Source organism: Nelumbo nucifera, chromosome 5 (assembly GCF_055504915.1).
Source record: "Nelumbo nucifera cultivar China Antique chromosome 5, China Antique-T2T, whole genome shotgun sequence".
NCBI lineage: Eukaryota > Viridiplantae > Streptophyta > Magnoliopsida > Proteales > Nelumbonaceae > Nelumbo > Nelumbo nucifera.
In genome coordinates, this window is record NC_142653.1 from 40,093,134 (window position 1) to 40,109,309 (window position 16,176).

The 16,176-nt window shown below is 40.7% G+C and overlaps 1 protein-coding gene across 2 annotated transcripts in view; it reads right to left on the reverse strand.

Moving 5' to 3' along the window:
- The window catches only part of LOC104587562 (histone deacetylase 9), a 74,371-nt gene that overhangs the window by 13,823 nt on the left and 44,372 nt on the right, over positions 1–16,176 (reverse strand). For both annotated transcript variants that reach the window (XM_010245225.3, XM_088887500.1), the window contains exons 7-10: positions 7,967–8,059; positions 7,753–7,861; positions 7,565–7,614; positions 7,389–7,479 (exon numbers count right to left, since the gene is read on the reverse strand). In XM_010245225.3, coding sequence (XP_010243527.1) covers positions 7,389–7,479; positions 7,565–7,614; positions 7,753–7,861; positions 7,967–8,059 — 343 coding nt within the window. The remainder of the gene's footprint in view (positions 1–7,388; positions 7,480–7,564; positions 7,615–7,752; positions 7,862–7,966; positions 8,060–16,176) is intronic.

The window sequence follows — 16,176 nt, forward strand, 5'->3', positions numbered from 1 at the left end:
AAACTGCTTGGCGATTAGGCGAGACGAATCACAAAGGGCGCCTTGTCGCCTACGCATCACCTTGACAACTATGGTATAGGCATCATGAGGGAAGTCAAAATTTTGGCTGGGAGATAACAACAACAATTGGACTCAGCAGTCAGCCAACAGTATGGCTTATGCCTTGCCAACAGTATGGTTGATTGTACCCGCACAGGTGCATCTTATGTAAGGAGAATGGTGAGAGCTGCTATCACTTATTAGTTTCCTGTCTTTTCGTATCAGAAATCTGGTGTTCGTTTTTCTCTCTTTTTGGTTGCAGGTGGCCCTCCCCTCCAAGTGTGCAGAGCTTGTTTAACTCTACTTCACTAAGGGGTTTTAAAAAAAAAGAGGTAAACTTTTGTGGAGATGTGTAAGAGCAGCTGTATGCTGGACAGTGTGGGAGGAAAGAAATCAAAGAACCTTCCATGAAAAAGAAACAAACAAGGAAGCCATCATTGAATTAATCTCTGTTAGGGTGGTTCATTGGGTCAAGACTATGAAGCTCTTTGAAGGTTATTCAGCAGGAGATATCATTAGAAATTGGAAAGAAGTGGCTTGGTCTGCTCCCTTGAATACTTCCCCTATTCCAGCTTGGACTCCTCCAGCTATGGGGTTCACTAAATTGAACTTTGATGGCAGCGGCGAAGGAAACCCAGGCCCTTCAGGTATAGGTGGAGTTTTCAGGGATGAAGGTCAAATTATTGCCATGTTTTCAGGCCCTATAGGTTGGGGGGATTCTCTGAGAGCTGTAACTTTGGCAGTTTTGGAAGGGATTAAAAGAGCCCAGCAGCTGAATATTAGAAAACTGCTGGTGGAAGGCGACTCTAGGCTGGTTCTTAGTTGGCTGCAGAAAGAAGATTTCGGTCTGTGGAAGTTCTCAAATAAAAAAAAAAAAAAAGAAAATTAACCAGCTAACTCAAAACATGGAAATTCAGGTTCAGTGGTCCAAGAGGAGTGCTAAACCTCTGGCAGACTCTTTGGCCAAACAAGGGGTGGGAAGAGCTAATTTCTTTTGGGCATTGTTGTAATTTGATCTCTACTTTTAGGGAGGGTTAAGAGAGTTTACCCCTCCCTTCCTATTGTATCTCTCTCTTCTATTCCTCTTAATAAAAGTTTCTCTTATTGATCAAAAAAAAAACATAAAATATGATACAAACCAGATGTATTGGGCACAAGTGCATAGGTAGCAGGTGCTATCCTTTTAAAAGGGGTGATTGACACAATCTCAAATCAGAATTACACCGTCCAGATTAGATATGTAATGTCATGGATGCATACTCTCCAAATCAGAATTCAGAAATCAGAAGTAATTTGTGAGACATACATTTTTTCTTCCTAGTTATAAATAGTAGGCGATCAAGACTACAATCAGCCTTGAACTCTAATAGATTTCAGATTAGGAACGGTAGAAGAAAAGTAAGAGAAAGAAAGAAAAGAGAGAAGAATTGGAGAACACAAAGGTTTGAAAGAAGGGACAGATTCTAATTGATCTGCCGCCACCACTCTCTTAGTATTTATAGGTTATGTTCAGTACATAGGGGAAAAGGACAGATCTGCCCTTAGTACTTAGATGACAAATAATGCAAATAAAAAACTGAAATAAATAATAACTGAAATAACAAACTGACCACCAACTAACACTAACATGACTGAAACAAATAATTACACATTCTGTCCTACGAACACAGTGGGGACCACAGCTGTGGGGCCCACATCAGTGTTCTCTACACTCCCCCTCAAGTTGGGAATAGATATCTGCGTCTAACTTCTTCCTTGGTACAGCCTTGGTGAGGATATCTGCGAGCTGCATGTTGGATGTGATATACAGGAGACACACTTCTTGTGATGAGACCCTCTCTCGCACAAAATGTCGATCAACTTCAATATGCTTAGTTTTGTCATGCTGCACCGGATTGTGGGTTATATTAATAGCCGCCTGATTATCACAATACAACATCAAGGGCTTCTCATAATCAATACCCAACTCTTCAAGTAGTGATCTCAGCCATAGGATTTCAGCCACTCCGTTAGCCATTGACCTGTATTTAGCTTCAGCACTAGAGTGGGAAACAACACTCTGTTTCTTACTCCTCCAAGAGACAAGGTTACCTCCCACAAGGGCACAATATCCAAAGGTAGACCTCCTGTCATCAGCACTCCCAGCCCAATCGGCATTTGTATAGACCTCCACCTTCATGTGATTATTGTTCTTGAACAGTATACCTCTACCCGGGCATCTCTTCAAGTATGCTAATATTCTCTCTGCCACAAGAAGATGAGTAGTTCTAGGAGAATGCATGTACTGGCTGACAACACTAACTGCATAACTGATATCTGGCAGAGTGAGGCAAAGATAATAGGAGCTTTCCAACCAACCGTTGGAACATAACTTTGTCTTCAAGAGGCTCCCCGCCCTCTGCACTAATCTTGTGATTCTGTTCAATGGGTGTATCAGCAGGTTTAACACCTAACTTTCCAGTTTCCGCCAACAGATCTAGAACATATTTTCTCTGAGAGATAAAGATCCCTTGTTTAGATCTAGCAACCTCAATACCCAAAAAGTATCGTAGTGCACCAAGATCTTTCACCTCAAACTCTTGATGAAGGAGCTGTTTGAGGGACTCAATCTCACTACTATTATTTCCTGTCACTACAATATCATCCACATATACAGCAAGCAGGGTCAAAGAGGAGTCCACCCTTTTAATGAACAGCGTATGATCTGACTGGGCCTGTACATAACCGAATTTTCCAAGGGCTAGCCTGAATCTATCAAACCAAGTTCTAGGTGACTGCTTCAAACCATACAATGCCTTATTCAGTCGGCAAAACTTCTTACCTGTCTCTATATCATAGAATCCAGGAAGCAATTGCATGTAGACCTCTTCCTGTAAGTCTTCATTCAGAAAAGCATTTTTAACATCCACCTGGAACAAGGGCCAAGAATGACTTGCTGCAAGGGATAATAAAACTCGGATGGTGGTCATCTTGGCTACCGGGGCAAAGGTCTCCAAGTAGTCTATACCATAAGTCTGGGTGAACCCCTTTGCAACCAGTCGGGCTTTGTACCTTTCAATGGAGCCATCAACATTATGCTTCACAGTAAATACCCATCTACATCCAACTGGTTTCTTTCCTTTGGGTAGGTCAACTAACTCCCAAGTATTATTTTTCAACAGGGCATCCATTTCAACTTGCATTGCATCTTTCCACTCTGGAACTGATAAGGCTTCTTGCACTGTTCTTGGAATAGGGACATTGATAATGGAAGTGAGATAGGACCGGTAAGAGGGAGATAGGCGATCATAGGATAAAAACTGGGAAATGCAGTGAGCTGTAGATGTGGTGCAATGTCGTTTCCCTTTACGGACGGCAATAGGGAGGTCAAGGTCATCCGCAGGAGGGGAAGTGGCAACAGTGGAAGGTGTCTCAATGGGCCCTAGGACTATAATACCTGGATCTGGAGCCACAAAAGAAACTGGAGCTGGCCTGGACTGTCGATGACTGGGATCAACCTGCCTGCATCGCCTGTGATAGACTCTCAATTCCTGATCCCTCTGACCACCCTCACCATTACAGCCTTCATCACCCAATGGAATAGGTAAAGGAACAGCCCCACTCCCACTGCGCTTCCCCTGAGGAAAGAGACCCAAATCCCCACTCTCACTGCTCTCCCCCTAAGGAGAAACCCTAGAATAATAGGGTGTCTCCTCAAAGAAGGTAACATCCATGGAGACAAACTTCTTCCCTGAAACAGGATCATAGCAGCAATAACCCTTTTGAGTTTGTGCATAACCGAGGAAAATGCATTTGGAGGCCTTAGGTTCAAACTTGGAATGATGGGGCCCGAGAAGCTGAACGAAACAAGTACAACCAAAGGTTTAAGGGGAACGGTAAACAACTCCTCGTCTGGGTATAAAAGGGAAAAAGGGGTTTTCATATCAAGAACCCGAGAAGGAACCCGATTAATGAGATATACTACCGTGAGGATAGCATCACCCCAGAAGCGAATAGGTACATTGGGGGTAAACATAATGCTTCTAGCCACCTCCAAGATGTGCCTATTCTTCCTTTCGGCAACCCCATTCTGCTGTGGTGTATGAGGGCAAGTACTCTAGTGAATAACTCCATGATTAAAGAGGTAAGAGGTCAATGGCTTAGCAAAGTATTCCTTTGCATTATTAGATCTAAGAACTTTGATTTTGGCCCCAAACTGGGTTAGAATCATCTGATGAAAGTTTTGGGTCAGATTGGGAACCTCATCTCGAGAACGCATAAGATAGACCCAAGAAAAACAGGTATGGTCATCAACAAACAACAAAAAATATATGTACCCACCCATAGAAGGGATGTGATATGGCCCCCAAACATCAGTATGCACAATATCAAAAGAATTATTATTCCTTTTATTACTCAAAGAATAAGATGTTCTACAATGTTTGGCAAACTCACAATTCTCACATCTCAACTTTGACAACTCAACAGACTCAAATAAAGCAGGAAACAGACTCTTCAAGGACCAGAAAGATAAATGACCTAATCGATTATGCCAAAGCATAACCGGATTCACAAATTGAGAAACAAAGAACTTCTCATCCACTGGCTCTTCCCAACGAGAACTCTCTCCGAGCAGATAGATCCCATTCGTCTCACGGCCAGTCCCAATCACCTTCCTCGTCTCCAAGTCCTGAAAAACACATCAGTCAGGGAAGAAGGTTACTGAACAGTTCATATGTTTGGTAATACTACTGACTGAAAGTAGGTTAATATCAAGCTTAGGAACATGCAAGACAGAAGATAAAGAGATAGTATCCGATAACTTGGTGTCACCCTTGCCAGAAATGGGAACAAGAGAGCCATCAACAATGGATACTTTATCTCTACCTGAGGATAAGTGATTAGTGAACAATGATGACAAGCTAGTCATATGGTCGGATGCACCTGAATCTATTACCCAACAGTGTTCAGTATTACTTGGAGCTGAAGAATGGTAGGCTGAGGCTCGAGTACCTGAATGTGCAAATGCAGATGTGGCAAGGACTGATGGTGACTGAGATGGCTGAGTTGAACTCCCAACTTCCTTTTCCAACTGTATTAGGGTAGCCCGAACCGCGGCTAAGGTCTCTAGGGGTGTGCCTTTTGTGCTTGACGAGGATGCTGAATCAGTATTCACAGCCACATGAGCATTACCCTTCTTATTTCTCAATTTTGCTAGGACCAAATGAGGATGCAGCTTCCAACAAGTATCTTTTGTGTGCTTGGGTTTCTTGCAATGTTCACATACCATGTCCCGTTTATCTTCCTTCTTCCTGTCCCTTTCTGGATCACCCCTGACTTAGGTTTAACAGCTGCTAGGGCTGGGGAAAGGGGCTGAGGTCGCATCATGACTTTCCTCCTGGTCACTTCACTATGCACCAAGGAGTATGCTTGAGAGAGGGTCACACTATCTCTGGTCAGTATCTGTTGCCTCACAATGTCATAATCTGAATTCAGGCCAGCTAGAAATTCAAATACCCTATTTGTCTCGACTTGCTTTCTGTGAGTCTGTGCATCTTTGGGACTCTCCCACTCAAGAGTCTCTAGATGATCAATTTCATGCCACAGGCATTTCAAGGTAGAGAAGTAGACAGAAACTGGTTTCTCTCCTTGTTTAAGACTATTCACTTCACACTTCAGTTCATAGGCTCTGGCAACATTAAGGGGTTGGGAATAGGTTTCTTTCATAACATCCCATATCTCCTTGGCTGTCTTTGCCCACAAGTAATTTCGGCTGATATGTGGCTGCATAGAATTACACAGCCATGTCATAACCAAGTAGTTCTCTTGAACCCACTTGGTATGCATTGGGTCCTCCTTGGAAGGTTCTTTCAAATCTCCCAAGAGGTAGCCTAGTTTTCCCCTTCCCCCAATAGCCATCATGGCTGATTGGGCCCATTCCAAGTAGTTTGACCCATCAAATCTCACAGTTGTAATCTGAAACCCAGTTTCAGATATACTACCATAAATGTTGTTCCCAAAACTACCTTCTCCCTGATTTTTAAACTCCATTTTTGGTCAAGAATCAGTAGTTACGAACTGTTAGGGTTACTACAACAGAAAACAGCACTTGGACAGTCGATCACAATCAGAAATCAGTATGGAATCAATGCAGGTCTGATCTGAAACCAATCTGTAATCATGGTATATGCATGAAATTAGTGCAGATCTGATCTGAAACCAATCGGCAATCACAGTATATGCATGAAACCAGTGTAAATCTGATCTAAAACCAATCGGCAATCACAGTACCAAGCAGTCCGTACAAGTTTTTCACCCCCTAAAAGAGCTCGAAACCAAAAAATAGGTCTGAAACCAGCTTAGAGAGCAACCTGAGATGCTGGAACAGAATTAGGGTTTTAATCGTAGGTCTGAAATAAGTGCTCAGCCGCACTTTCCAAGCAGTCCGTACAGTTAGGTCTTGTCGTAGGGTCAATGTGAAACCCTGAAATTGATCACCTTTGAGAGAAAACCCTAAAACAAGCACTTTCCAAGAAGATAAAAGAGTTCGGCCCAACAATTAGGTTTGCCGCAAGGTTAATGTCAAACCCTAGAATAGAGAGAAAACCCTAAAACAGTTCGGCCGCTCCTTCTAGATAAGTCCAACCTATCTTTACTGGTAGCAATCTCTAGAAAATAAATAAGACTTACCCAGAGAATGTTGTTCGCTACCTTCCAAGGTTACCTGAACCCTAGCCTTCTCTGATTCTTCCTGATTACCAACACTCTGCAAGCCGTTGCAAGTCTTCAACAGCTGCTAAACTCTTCTGGTAACCTCCAAGAATCAGCCAATGAACACTTCTTCATAAACTTCCAGCCCTAGATAGTTCTCATGTGATCAGCTGGACTAGACTCACATGAGAAACCCTACATAGGTTCTGATACCAAGTAGGCGATCAAGACTACAATCAGCCTTGAACTCTAATAGATTTCAGATTAGAAAAAGTAGAAGAAAAGTAAGAGAAAGAAAGAAAAGAGAGGAGAAGAAGAACTGGAGAACACAAAGGTTTGAAAGAAGGGACAGATTCTAATTGATCTGCTGCCGCCACTCTCTTAGTATTTATAGGTTATGTTCAGTACATAGGGGAAAAGGACAGATCTGCCCTTAGTACTTACATGACAAATAAAGCAAATAAATAACTGAAATAACAAACTGACCACCAACTAACACTAACATGACTGAAACAAATAATTACACATACTGTCCTACGAACACAGTGGGGACCACAGCTGTGGGGCCCACATCAGTGTTCTCTACATAAATGAAAAAAAAAATCATTGGAACACCATCCAGATTAGAAGACAAATTAAATATAGTAATGTTATCATACCATTAGGAAGCTCTGTATCTAAAAGAGCACCAGTTTCAACAGCCCAGCAACGAGCCACATTCTCTTTTGTGTACCCTCCACCTCCAGTAACCTGAAATAAGAAAGTTCTACTCTTTATTCCCAATGGAACACACATCTGAATAGTAACAAGGGAGTTGTACAAAGCACAAACTTACCAATAAAGGCAAATTAAATTTCTTAACGAACCTTACACATTCAGAATGCCCTGCAGAAATATAAGGATGGCACCATCATGTTAATATCAAAAACTTAAAAAGAAGAATTTCAACAGTTACAGCACAAATTAGACATATTATCTAAAGGCTATGGCAACAAAGAGAACAAATTACAAGGAGAATAGCACCATCAATGGAGAGATTGAAGCAGCCTAAGCGGTCTCCAGCAAGTGAATCAGCTCCACATTGAAGAACAATAACACCTGGTAGATATGTTTCAACAACCTTGGCAATAATCTACATAATTGAAGTATTGTAAGGAAAAGACCATAACTATTCCACAAATACTGAACTAAAATCATGTATTAACCCATAGCTAAGATGTTCTGAATCACAACTTACTGTTTTAAAGAGTCGAGTGAAGCTTGAATCATCTATTCCATCCTTCAGTGGGACATTTATAGCATAGTACTTTCCTTCTCTTTCTCCTATTTCCTTTGAAACAAAGATAATCTCAATGATCAGATTTTTGTTTCAAATATTAGCAAGCCAATATGAAGATAAATTGAGAGAAAACATGGAAAACATGTGTGCATACAAAGAGGACTAGGGTTTTCCCATAGAACATCTAGCAGTTTGGGTTACACTTTATACTCCTTTGTTCTTTTTATTTTTTGATGAATAACGAGAAGTTTTGTTAATAGAAATACACAGATAAGGTTCCTAAAAAGAGGTGTGAGATACAGCCTCAAATCAGAACAGAGAATTACAGCTGAGCCAAAAACATGAGTCCTATGCACTCCTTGTTTAGCTAGTGAGTCTGCTAACCCATTTGCAGATCTTCTTTCCCATTGGAAATGGACAGACATGTTTGTAGTTAGCCATCTGAATCTTTGAAAAAACCCTTTATAGGACCAGGCTTCTGTTTCTGGCTCTTTTAACCACTGGATCTGCTAACCCATTTGCAGATCTGCTGTTTCCTTGTAACACTGCCTGAATTTATGCATTAACTGAATTCTCTACTTCTATAGGGCTAGAAAAAAGAGCGATGATGAGCCCCTCTGCATTTCTAAACACTCCCCCAATACTGGAGGATCCTGGATTGTCTAGGCTGCTACTATCAAAGTTGAGCTGAATGATACCCTACTCAAGAGATTTCCATTCTACTAACAGCTTGCTTTTCACACTAGAACTTTTGGCAATTGCTTCCCAATTTCTCCATAAGTCATCAAAAGAAAAAGGAGAAAAGAATTCCAAAGTCTTCACCCAGTTGATGGCTCTATTAAGTAAGCACTCCCAAACATTGACCTCATTCTTTTCCTTCTCATAAAAAATTCTTGAATTCCTTTGCTCCCAAACAGTCCAAACCAGTGCAACTCTAACACACCTCCACATCACCCTACCTCTTTTCGTAGGCCACCTAAAGGTTGTAGTTTCAAATAGATTGCTAATCTGCAACAGCAATGTCCACCTCATTCTTTTCCTTCTCATAAAAAATTCTTGAATTCCTTTGCTCCCAAACAGTCCAAACCAGTGCAACTCTAACACACCTCCACATCACCCTACCTCTTTTCGTAGGCCACCTAAAGGTTGTAGTTTCAAATAGATTGCTAATCTGCAACAGCAATGTCCACCTGGACCCAAAGAGACTAAAAAGCTTTTCCTAGAGACCTACACCAAAGGACAGGATATTATTAGATGGTAACAACTTTCTCCATTTACTTTGCAAAGGACACACCAATTGGGGGATATACAAAGACAAGGTCTTCTCTTTTGCAGGTTGTCCAAAGTGTTTAGTTTCTCAAAAGAGACCTCCATAGTCCCAACAGAGAGCTCCCACTTTAGAAGGAATGGGTTTAGACCAAATCTCTTTGCATGGGAAAGACTGAGAGCTAAGGTCAAAGCACAAGGAGGAGAAGAATGAGGTACAAGAGAAGGTACCCAAAGAGTTAGGGGACCAAATACGTGCATTTGGTTTAGAAGGGTCCAAGCAAATAGGATCAAGCAAACTAAGTAACTGAGCGGTCTGGTCAAGCTCAAAATCTCTCAAATCTCTCCTGAAACCCAAATCCCAGCTGAATCCAGAAGACAAAAAAAATGGGACAAACCTTTGAGCTGGTTCACTTTTAAAGCAAGAGAGGAAATACAAGGAAGGAAAAAGGTCCTTGAGGGTTGAGTTACTTATCCATATATCCTCCCATAAAATAACCCTATCCCTGGCACAAATGTCATACCTGATTAAGTTTAAGAAATGGGGAAGAATGCCATAGATTGCCTTCCAAGGAGAATTCAACATAGCCCTTCGAGAAATGCCAGCATCCCAACCATTGCCTTCTGCCCCATGTATACTTCCTACAACTTTACACCAAAGTCTTTCCCTTTCCAAAGGCCATCTCCAAAGCCATTTCTCAATAGGGCTGAGTTTTTCTTCCCTAGGTTACCCAATTCCAGACCCCCTTGCTCCTTTCTCTTGCATACTAATTCCCATATAACCAAATGATCCTTCCTTCCTTCTTCGGGCTTCCACAAGAAGTCTTTCATCATCTTTTCTACTTTCACCACCTCCCTTTGTGGCATCCTAAAAACAAAAGGATAGTAAACCGGGAGATTAACTAGGGTGGATTGGATTAAAGTGATTCGACCCCAAGGGACACATAATTTCTCTTCCAGACCGCCAATTTCCTAGAACAACTTTCCATCACTGGTTCAAAAAACTTCCCTCCCTAGGGTTGGCTCCTAAAGGTAAACCCAAATATCTCAAAGACCAACTAGATGTCAAACAACCTAACGCCTCAGCTATCTCACCCAATTCCTCCTCCAAATTCAGCCCCACTACACAACTCTTTTGAAGGTTGATTTTTAACTTTGACAAAACCTCAAACAGCTTTAACCTTTCAACTTACTTGCTAACCGAGGGTCCCCAAACTCACAAAAGAGGATAGTGTCATCTGCAAATTGTAGATGTGTAACAATGACAACCTCTCTTCCAATCCTCCATCCTCTAATCAAATTCAACCTATCCTCTCTCAAGATAAGTCTATTGAAAACATTTATTATCAAGATAAAAAGGAAGGGAGAGAGGGGATCACCTTGTCTGAGTCCTCTAGTAGCTGGAAAGAAATCTCTAATCACTCCATTAACCAGCACTGAGTAATGAACATTTGTCAAACAACCTTCAATCCAACCACACCACCTATATCCGAAACCAAAATTCCTCAAGGTTTCCATCAAGAATGACCAATCTAGTAAATCGTAAGCCTTCTCCTGATCTAATTTACGAACAAAGCCTTTCTTTCCCCTTCTCCTGGAATCCTCCACACATTCATTAGCTATTAGGACTTGATCAGTGATTTGTCTACCTTGGATGAAAGCCCCTTGCGATTGAGTTATTAGAGAAGGCAAAGCTACTTTTAACCTCAAGGAAACCACTTTGGCCATAATCTTATCAGCAATGGAATTTTCTTTCATTAAATGAGAAATAAAATCATTAGAATTGATTCTGGACATCAATCCAGCATCCCATTCATTTTGTATTTAGAGACGGAACCTCCTGAAAGCAAAAATCATGCACATGCCCTAAGAGCATGGCATCCATCCGTACATCGAGAATATATCCCCATGAATTTAACATACAAGTATTGGAGGTACTCCCAATGTGCAGCTGAATGCTGTGCACTCAGGGTATGTGCACGATTTTTTTCTTTCAGGAGATCTGGACTCTTGTATTTAGCCCATACTACAGTTCTGCCTAAAAGAGCAGTTTCCTGTAAACCTTTGCTGTGCTAGGGTGTCAGCTAATCCATTTGCAGTTCTTTTCACCCATCTGAATGTAACTTCCAATTCTCTAGATATCTTGGGTAGTCTGCATTACTTTGGATGCAATCAATATCTGAACTATCAAAGCTGAGACATATGCTCATGCATACAAAGATAGAAAGAAATGGACAAGCAAAGATCAGTAAATATCAGGAAATAGTGACCAGAAGATTAAAACAGAACAGATAGATATAAGTGCATGTATGTTAACTTGCTAATTGAAGTGTATATATTGGCAGAAGCACATATTTACATTTGGAGGGTGGGGAGTTGACTAATTCCATTAGGATTAGGACATGCTTCTAAAAAATATAAAACACAGGTTGAGTTAATTTTCACTCTCAAGTTGCTAATCCAAAACTCAAACACCAGTGCATCACCCCAACTTGATGGTTTGGGCACCAAGCAGCATAATAATATCTTTACTTTAATTCATACAAGATATCTGTTACTTAACAGAAAAAAAAAATAAAAGGAACATAATATCTTAATAAAATCCAAATACAATATAAGAAACCTACTAAAGCTCTCTTACCTACTCTTATTTGGAAAGAATTAATAAAAGCCAACAAAGCCAAAGAGACAATCCTAAAAGATTCAAATACAGGGAAATATTTCTAAATATGTTGAAAATCATAATCTAATAATATAAAAGGAACATCTCAAGTCAGTGTCATCAATTGATAGTCTGGATCATTTCTAAAGGAACATAATATTTCTAAATACGTTGAAGATCATAATCTAATAATTACCTCAAAGGATGCCCCGAACTATCACTCCTCCACTAATGTGGGAATTGGAGGATCAGAGTAAAACTATCCCTCCAAGGTTTACTCCGCGGGTTTACTCCAAACCTCCACGGTTACCTTTTCCTGTGCCTCATTCTTCAAGGCATTAATTCAACCCTTTGATAGTCTGGGTCATTTGTACCCAGTAAAGGAGGTTTGGAGTAAACCTATCCCTCCAAGGATTGGAAGTTTCTATTAGGAAGTCTTCCTGTAAAGAATAAATACGTGTGATCTATTCCAAAGAAAATGACCAAATTGGTGCTTATCCCCACACTGGTGTGTTCTGTGCAAGGCTAATGGAGAAACTTGCTTTCATTTATTAATCTCTTGCCCCTATGTAATCTATATTTGGGAATGATTTTTCTTGTTGTTTGGGTGTAGGTGGACTCCCCTGCCTAATGTGCAAAGCTTGTTTGCCTCTACTTTCTTTAGTTGGCCAAACAAAAGAGGACGAATAATGTGGAAAAGCTTAGGCTTCTTTGAGATGGACCATATGGGAAGAAAAGAATTCAAGAATTTTTTTCAAATAAGGAAAGAATCAGAGAGGCAATAATGGAAAATGACATGATTAGAGTGATTCAATGGGTAAAATCTTTGAAGATCTTTGTTGATTTCTCATCAGGTGGTTTTATGAAAAACTAGAAGGAAGTGGCTTGTTCAGACCATCATAAGTCTACTACAAGCTCCTTATGGTCTCCACCTGTTAGACAGTTATGTCCTTTAGCTCCAATCAGATTGATGTACCTTTTTGACATTTATTGTAAATGAATAAAGTACATAATTGATTCATATCATTGTGGTGTGTTTCTGTGCAATACCCTTAAACTGGATACTTATGAGACTCGTGTTAGTTAAGAATCTTCACAGTCGTTGGATAGATCTGGGGAGATTTATCCTGCCAAGGCTGACAATGATGTACCGCCGAGTTGGTTGGGGTGGCTTGTCTCAACTGCCAGGGTGAGACCTGAGGTACATGTAGTGTGGGTTTTCTTAAAACCCTGAACCGGACCAAAATTCCAGAATTGCCCTAGACCTTGGAGATAGATGGGCAAAACTGGAATGTTACACCTGACCCCTAGACTTGATTATGATACTGCACTAGGTGTCGGATTGGGCTATCTTTGATATGCCAATTAGTGAGATCCTTAGAAGGGGTCAAAACCTGAGTATGTTGGGACAATCCGAGAATTCACCTGCGTGGGTGATCATAGTGACAGGATCAGCCCTTTTGTCGGACAAAGTGAATGATTGGGGATGCACTCTCTCTAATGGAAACCTAAACTGCCGGCAATTGATTTCAACTGTTGAAATTGGTTTTGCAAAATATATTTATATAAAGATATACATATTGTTGGAAAACATGGGATTACTGGTGTAGATGTATATTTGGTAGTTAGCATTTATATTTGGTAGTTGTGTAAAAATAGAATTGTGTGAACATGTATTCCTAGGATTGTGGAAAAATATAATCCCTTAAATATGGGGATTAAAATAGTTAGTCCCTTAATTATAGGGATTGATTTAGAAAGTTTTTTTCTATTTATTGCAGCAGCTTACTGAATAAATATGCCGATTGGCAATGGAGTGAAAGCAGATCAGCTTTCTACCATTTCAAACATGGTATCAGAGCTCTAGGTTTGCCAACCTTGAGATTTTTTTTGGCCTTCATTGCCAGTTTTTTTCTCTTCGTGTTTTTTCTGGTCTTCAGTGTTGATCTGTAACCAGAAGTGTTTCTTTATTCTCCTTTATTCTGGTCAGTTCTTCCCTTCTTTATTCTCCTTTCCTGCTGGCCTTATTCTTCCTCCATTAACAATGTCCGACGTGACTGCAACAAGTGCTCCCGTCCAAAGCCGTCGTGGAATCATGCTTGAGCCTAAAGATCCCGAAAGTTCAGCCATGGTGGCAAGGGGAGGAAATTACAGTGGTTCAAAGGGTGAGAACAATCACAACTTGGCTCGTGACACAACCACCCGTAACTCTAACGATAACCTCTGGTGCACCTATTGCAAGAAGCCCAGACACACAAAAGATCGCTGCTGGAAACTTCATGGGAAACCTCCCACAACCAGCAAGGAATGGGGAAATCGAGGAGTTTCGGAAGCAGTTCAACAGGCCCATAATGTCTCCACAATCCCGTAGCAAGAACACTCAAGTCAGGGGCCATTTAATGATGAAGAAATTGAAAGGCTAAGGAGTTTCCTGAAATCCTTGAAACTAGGAAGTGATTCTACCTCTCTTGCTCTCTCAGGTGAGTCTTTATCTCTATGATTATATGTCTCGGCTAGTGTTTTTCCATGGATTCTTGATTCTGGAGCTACTGACCACATGACACCCTCTTCACTACATTTTCTCACCTATACACCCTGTCCTAGTAATAGAAAAATTTCTATTGTCGATGGTTCTTTCACCACAGTGGCAAGGATTGGGAATATTCAAATTACTCCATCCCTATTACTTAAAAATGTGCTTCATGTTCCTAAGTTATCCACTAGCCTTATCTCTATACATAAACTCACCCAGGATGTGAACTGCAATGTTGTGTTCTTTCCTTCTTATTGTGTATTTCAGGACCAGGTTTCGGGGAAGAATATTGGACTTGCTAAGGAAAGGGATGGACTCTACTACCTTGAAGCAATCAGCAAACCATCTCACACTGTTATGCATGTCACACACGAGTCATTCTTATCTACCTCCAATAAAGATTTAATTTGGCGTCATCACTTTCGTTTCGGTCATCCTTCATTTCTTGTTTTAAAAACAATGCTTCCCTCCTTGTTTAAAGGGATTGATGTTGAAACCTTTCATTGTGATGTTTGTGAACTTGCTAAGCACAAAAGGGTTTCTTTCCCAATCAGCAATAAAAGATCTTCAACTCCTTTTTATTTGATTCATTCGGATATATGGGGCCCTTCTCAAATTCCCAACATTACTGGTTCTAGATGGTTTGTCACCTTTATTGACGATTGCACTAGGGTCACATGGATCTTTCTTCTTAAGTCTAAATCTGATGTGGGTACCATTCTTCCCAACTTTCATAACATGGTCCAAACTAAGTTTTGTGTGAGAATTAAAAGGTTTCGATTTGATAATGCTACAGATTATTTTAATCAGAATTTGTCCCCATTTTTTCAGAAAGAAGGCATTGTGCATGAATCCTCCTGTGTTAACACTCCCCAACAGAATGGGATAGCTGAGAGGAAAAATGGCCATCTTTTGCAAACAACCCGAGCCTTTCTCTTTCAAAACCGGGTACCAAAACAATATTGGGGGTAAGCTGTCCTTACTGTTGCATACACCATAAATAGACTACCATCTAAAGTTCTTGACAACCGAAGCCCAATACAAGTCCTTTCTCAATTCTACCCTGATATTCGAACCTCAAATAATCTCACACCAAGAATTTTTGGCTGCACTGCCTTTGTTCATGTCCATAATAAGGGAAAATTGGATCCACGAGCAATCAAGTGTGTCTTCTTGGGATATTCCCCAACTTAGAAAGGTTAAAAATGTTATCATCCAGCCACCAGAAAATTCTACACCTCCATCAATGTCACATTTGAGGAGGGACAATCCTTTTTCACTCAACCTTATCTTCAGGGGGAGCCCTCATTAATGGAAGATAAGGCCTCGGATCTACTCTCCCTAGATGTATTACCCTCCTCACAGTCATCCAACTGTCAAGAATCACATCCCTTTGAGTCACAATCCTCTGAGCCCCACATTCTCGAGTCTCAACAAGAGTCAAACAACCCGACCATTGAACCAAATTCAGACACTGTTAACCCCACCAATGATGTGCATGATGCTGTGAGATATATGTAGGTTTACTCTAGGAGAAGAAATCCAGATCCTCAACTTGTGCAAGTCCAAGATTCAACTCCTAATCCTAGAACTGAGGGATATTCAGAACCTGAACCTACACCTTCACAATCTGAGTATGAGTATGACCTACCTATTGCACTGAGAAAAGGAACCAGAGAATGTACCAAACGCCCATTGTACCCTTTA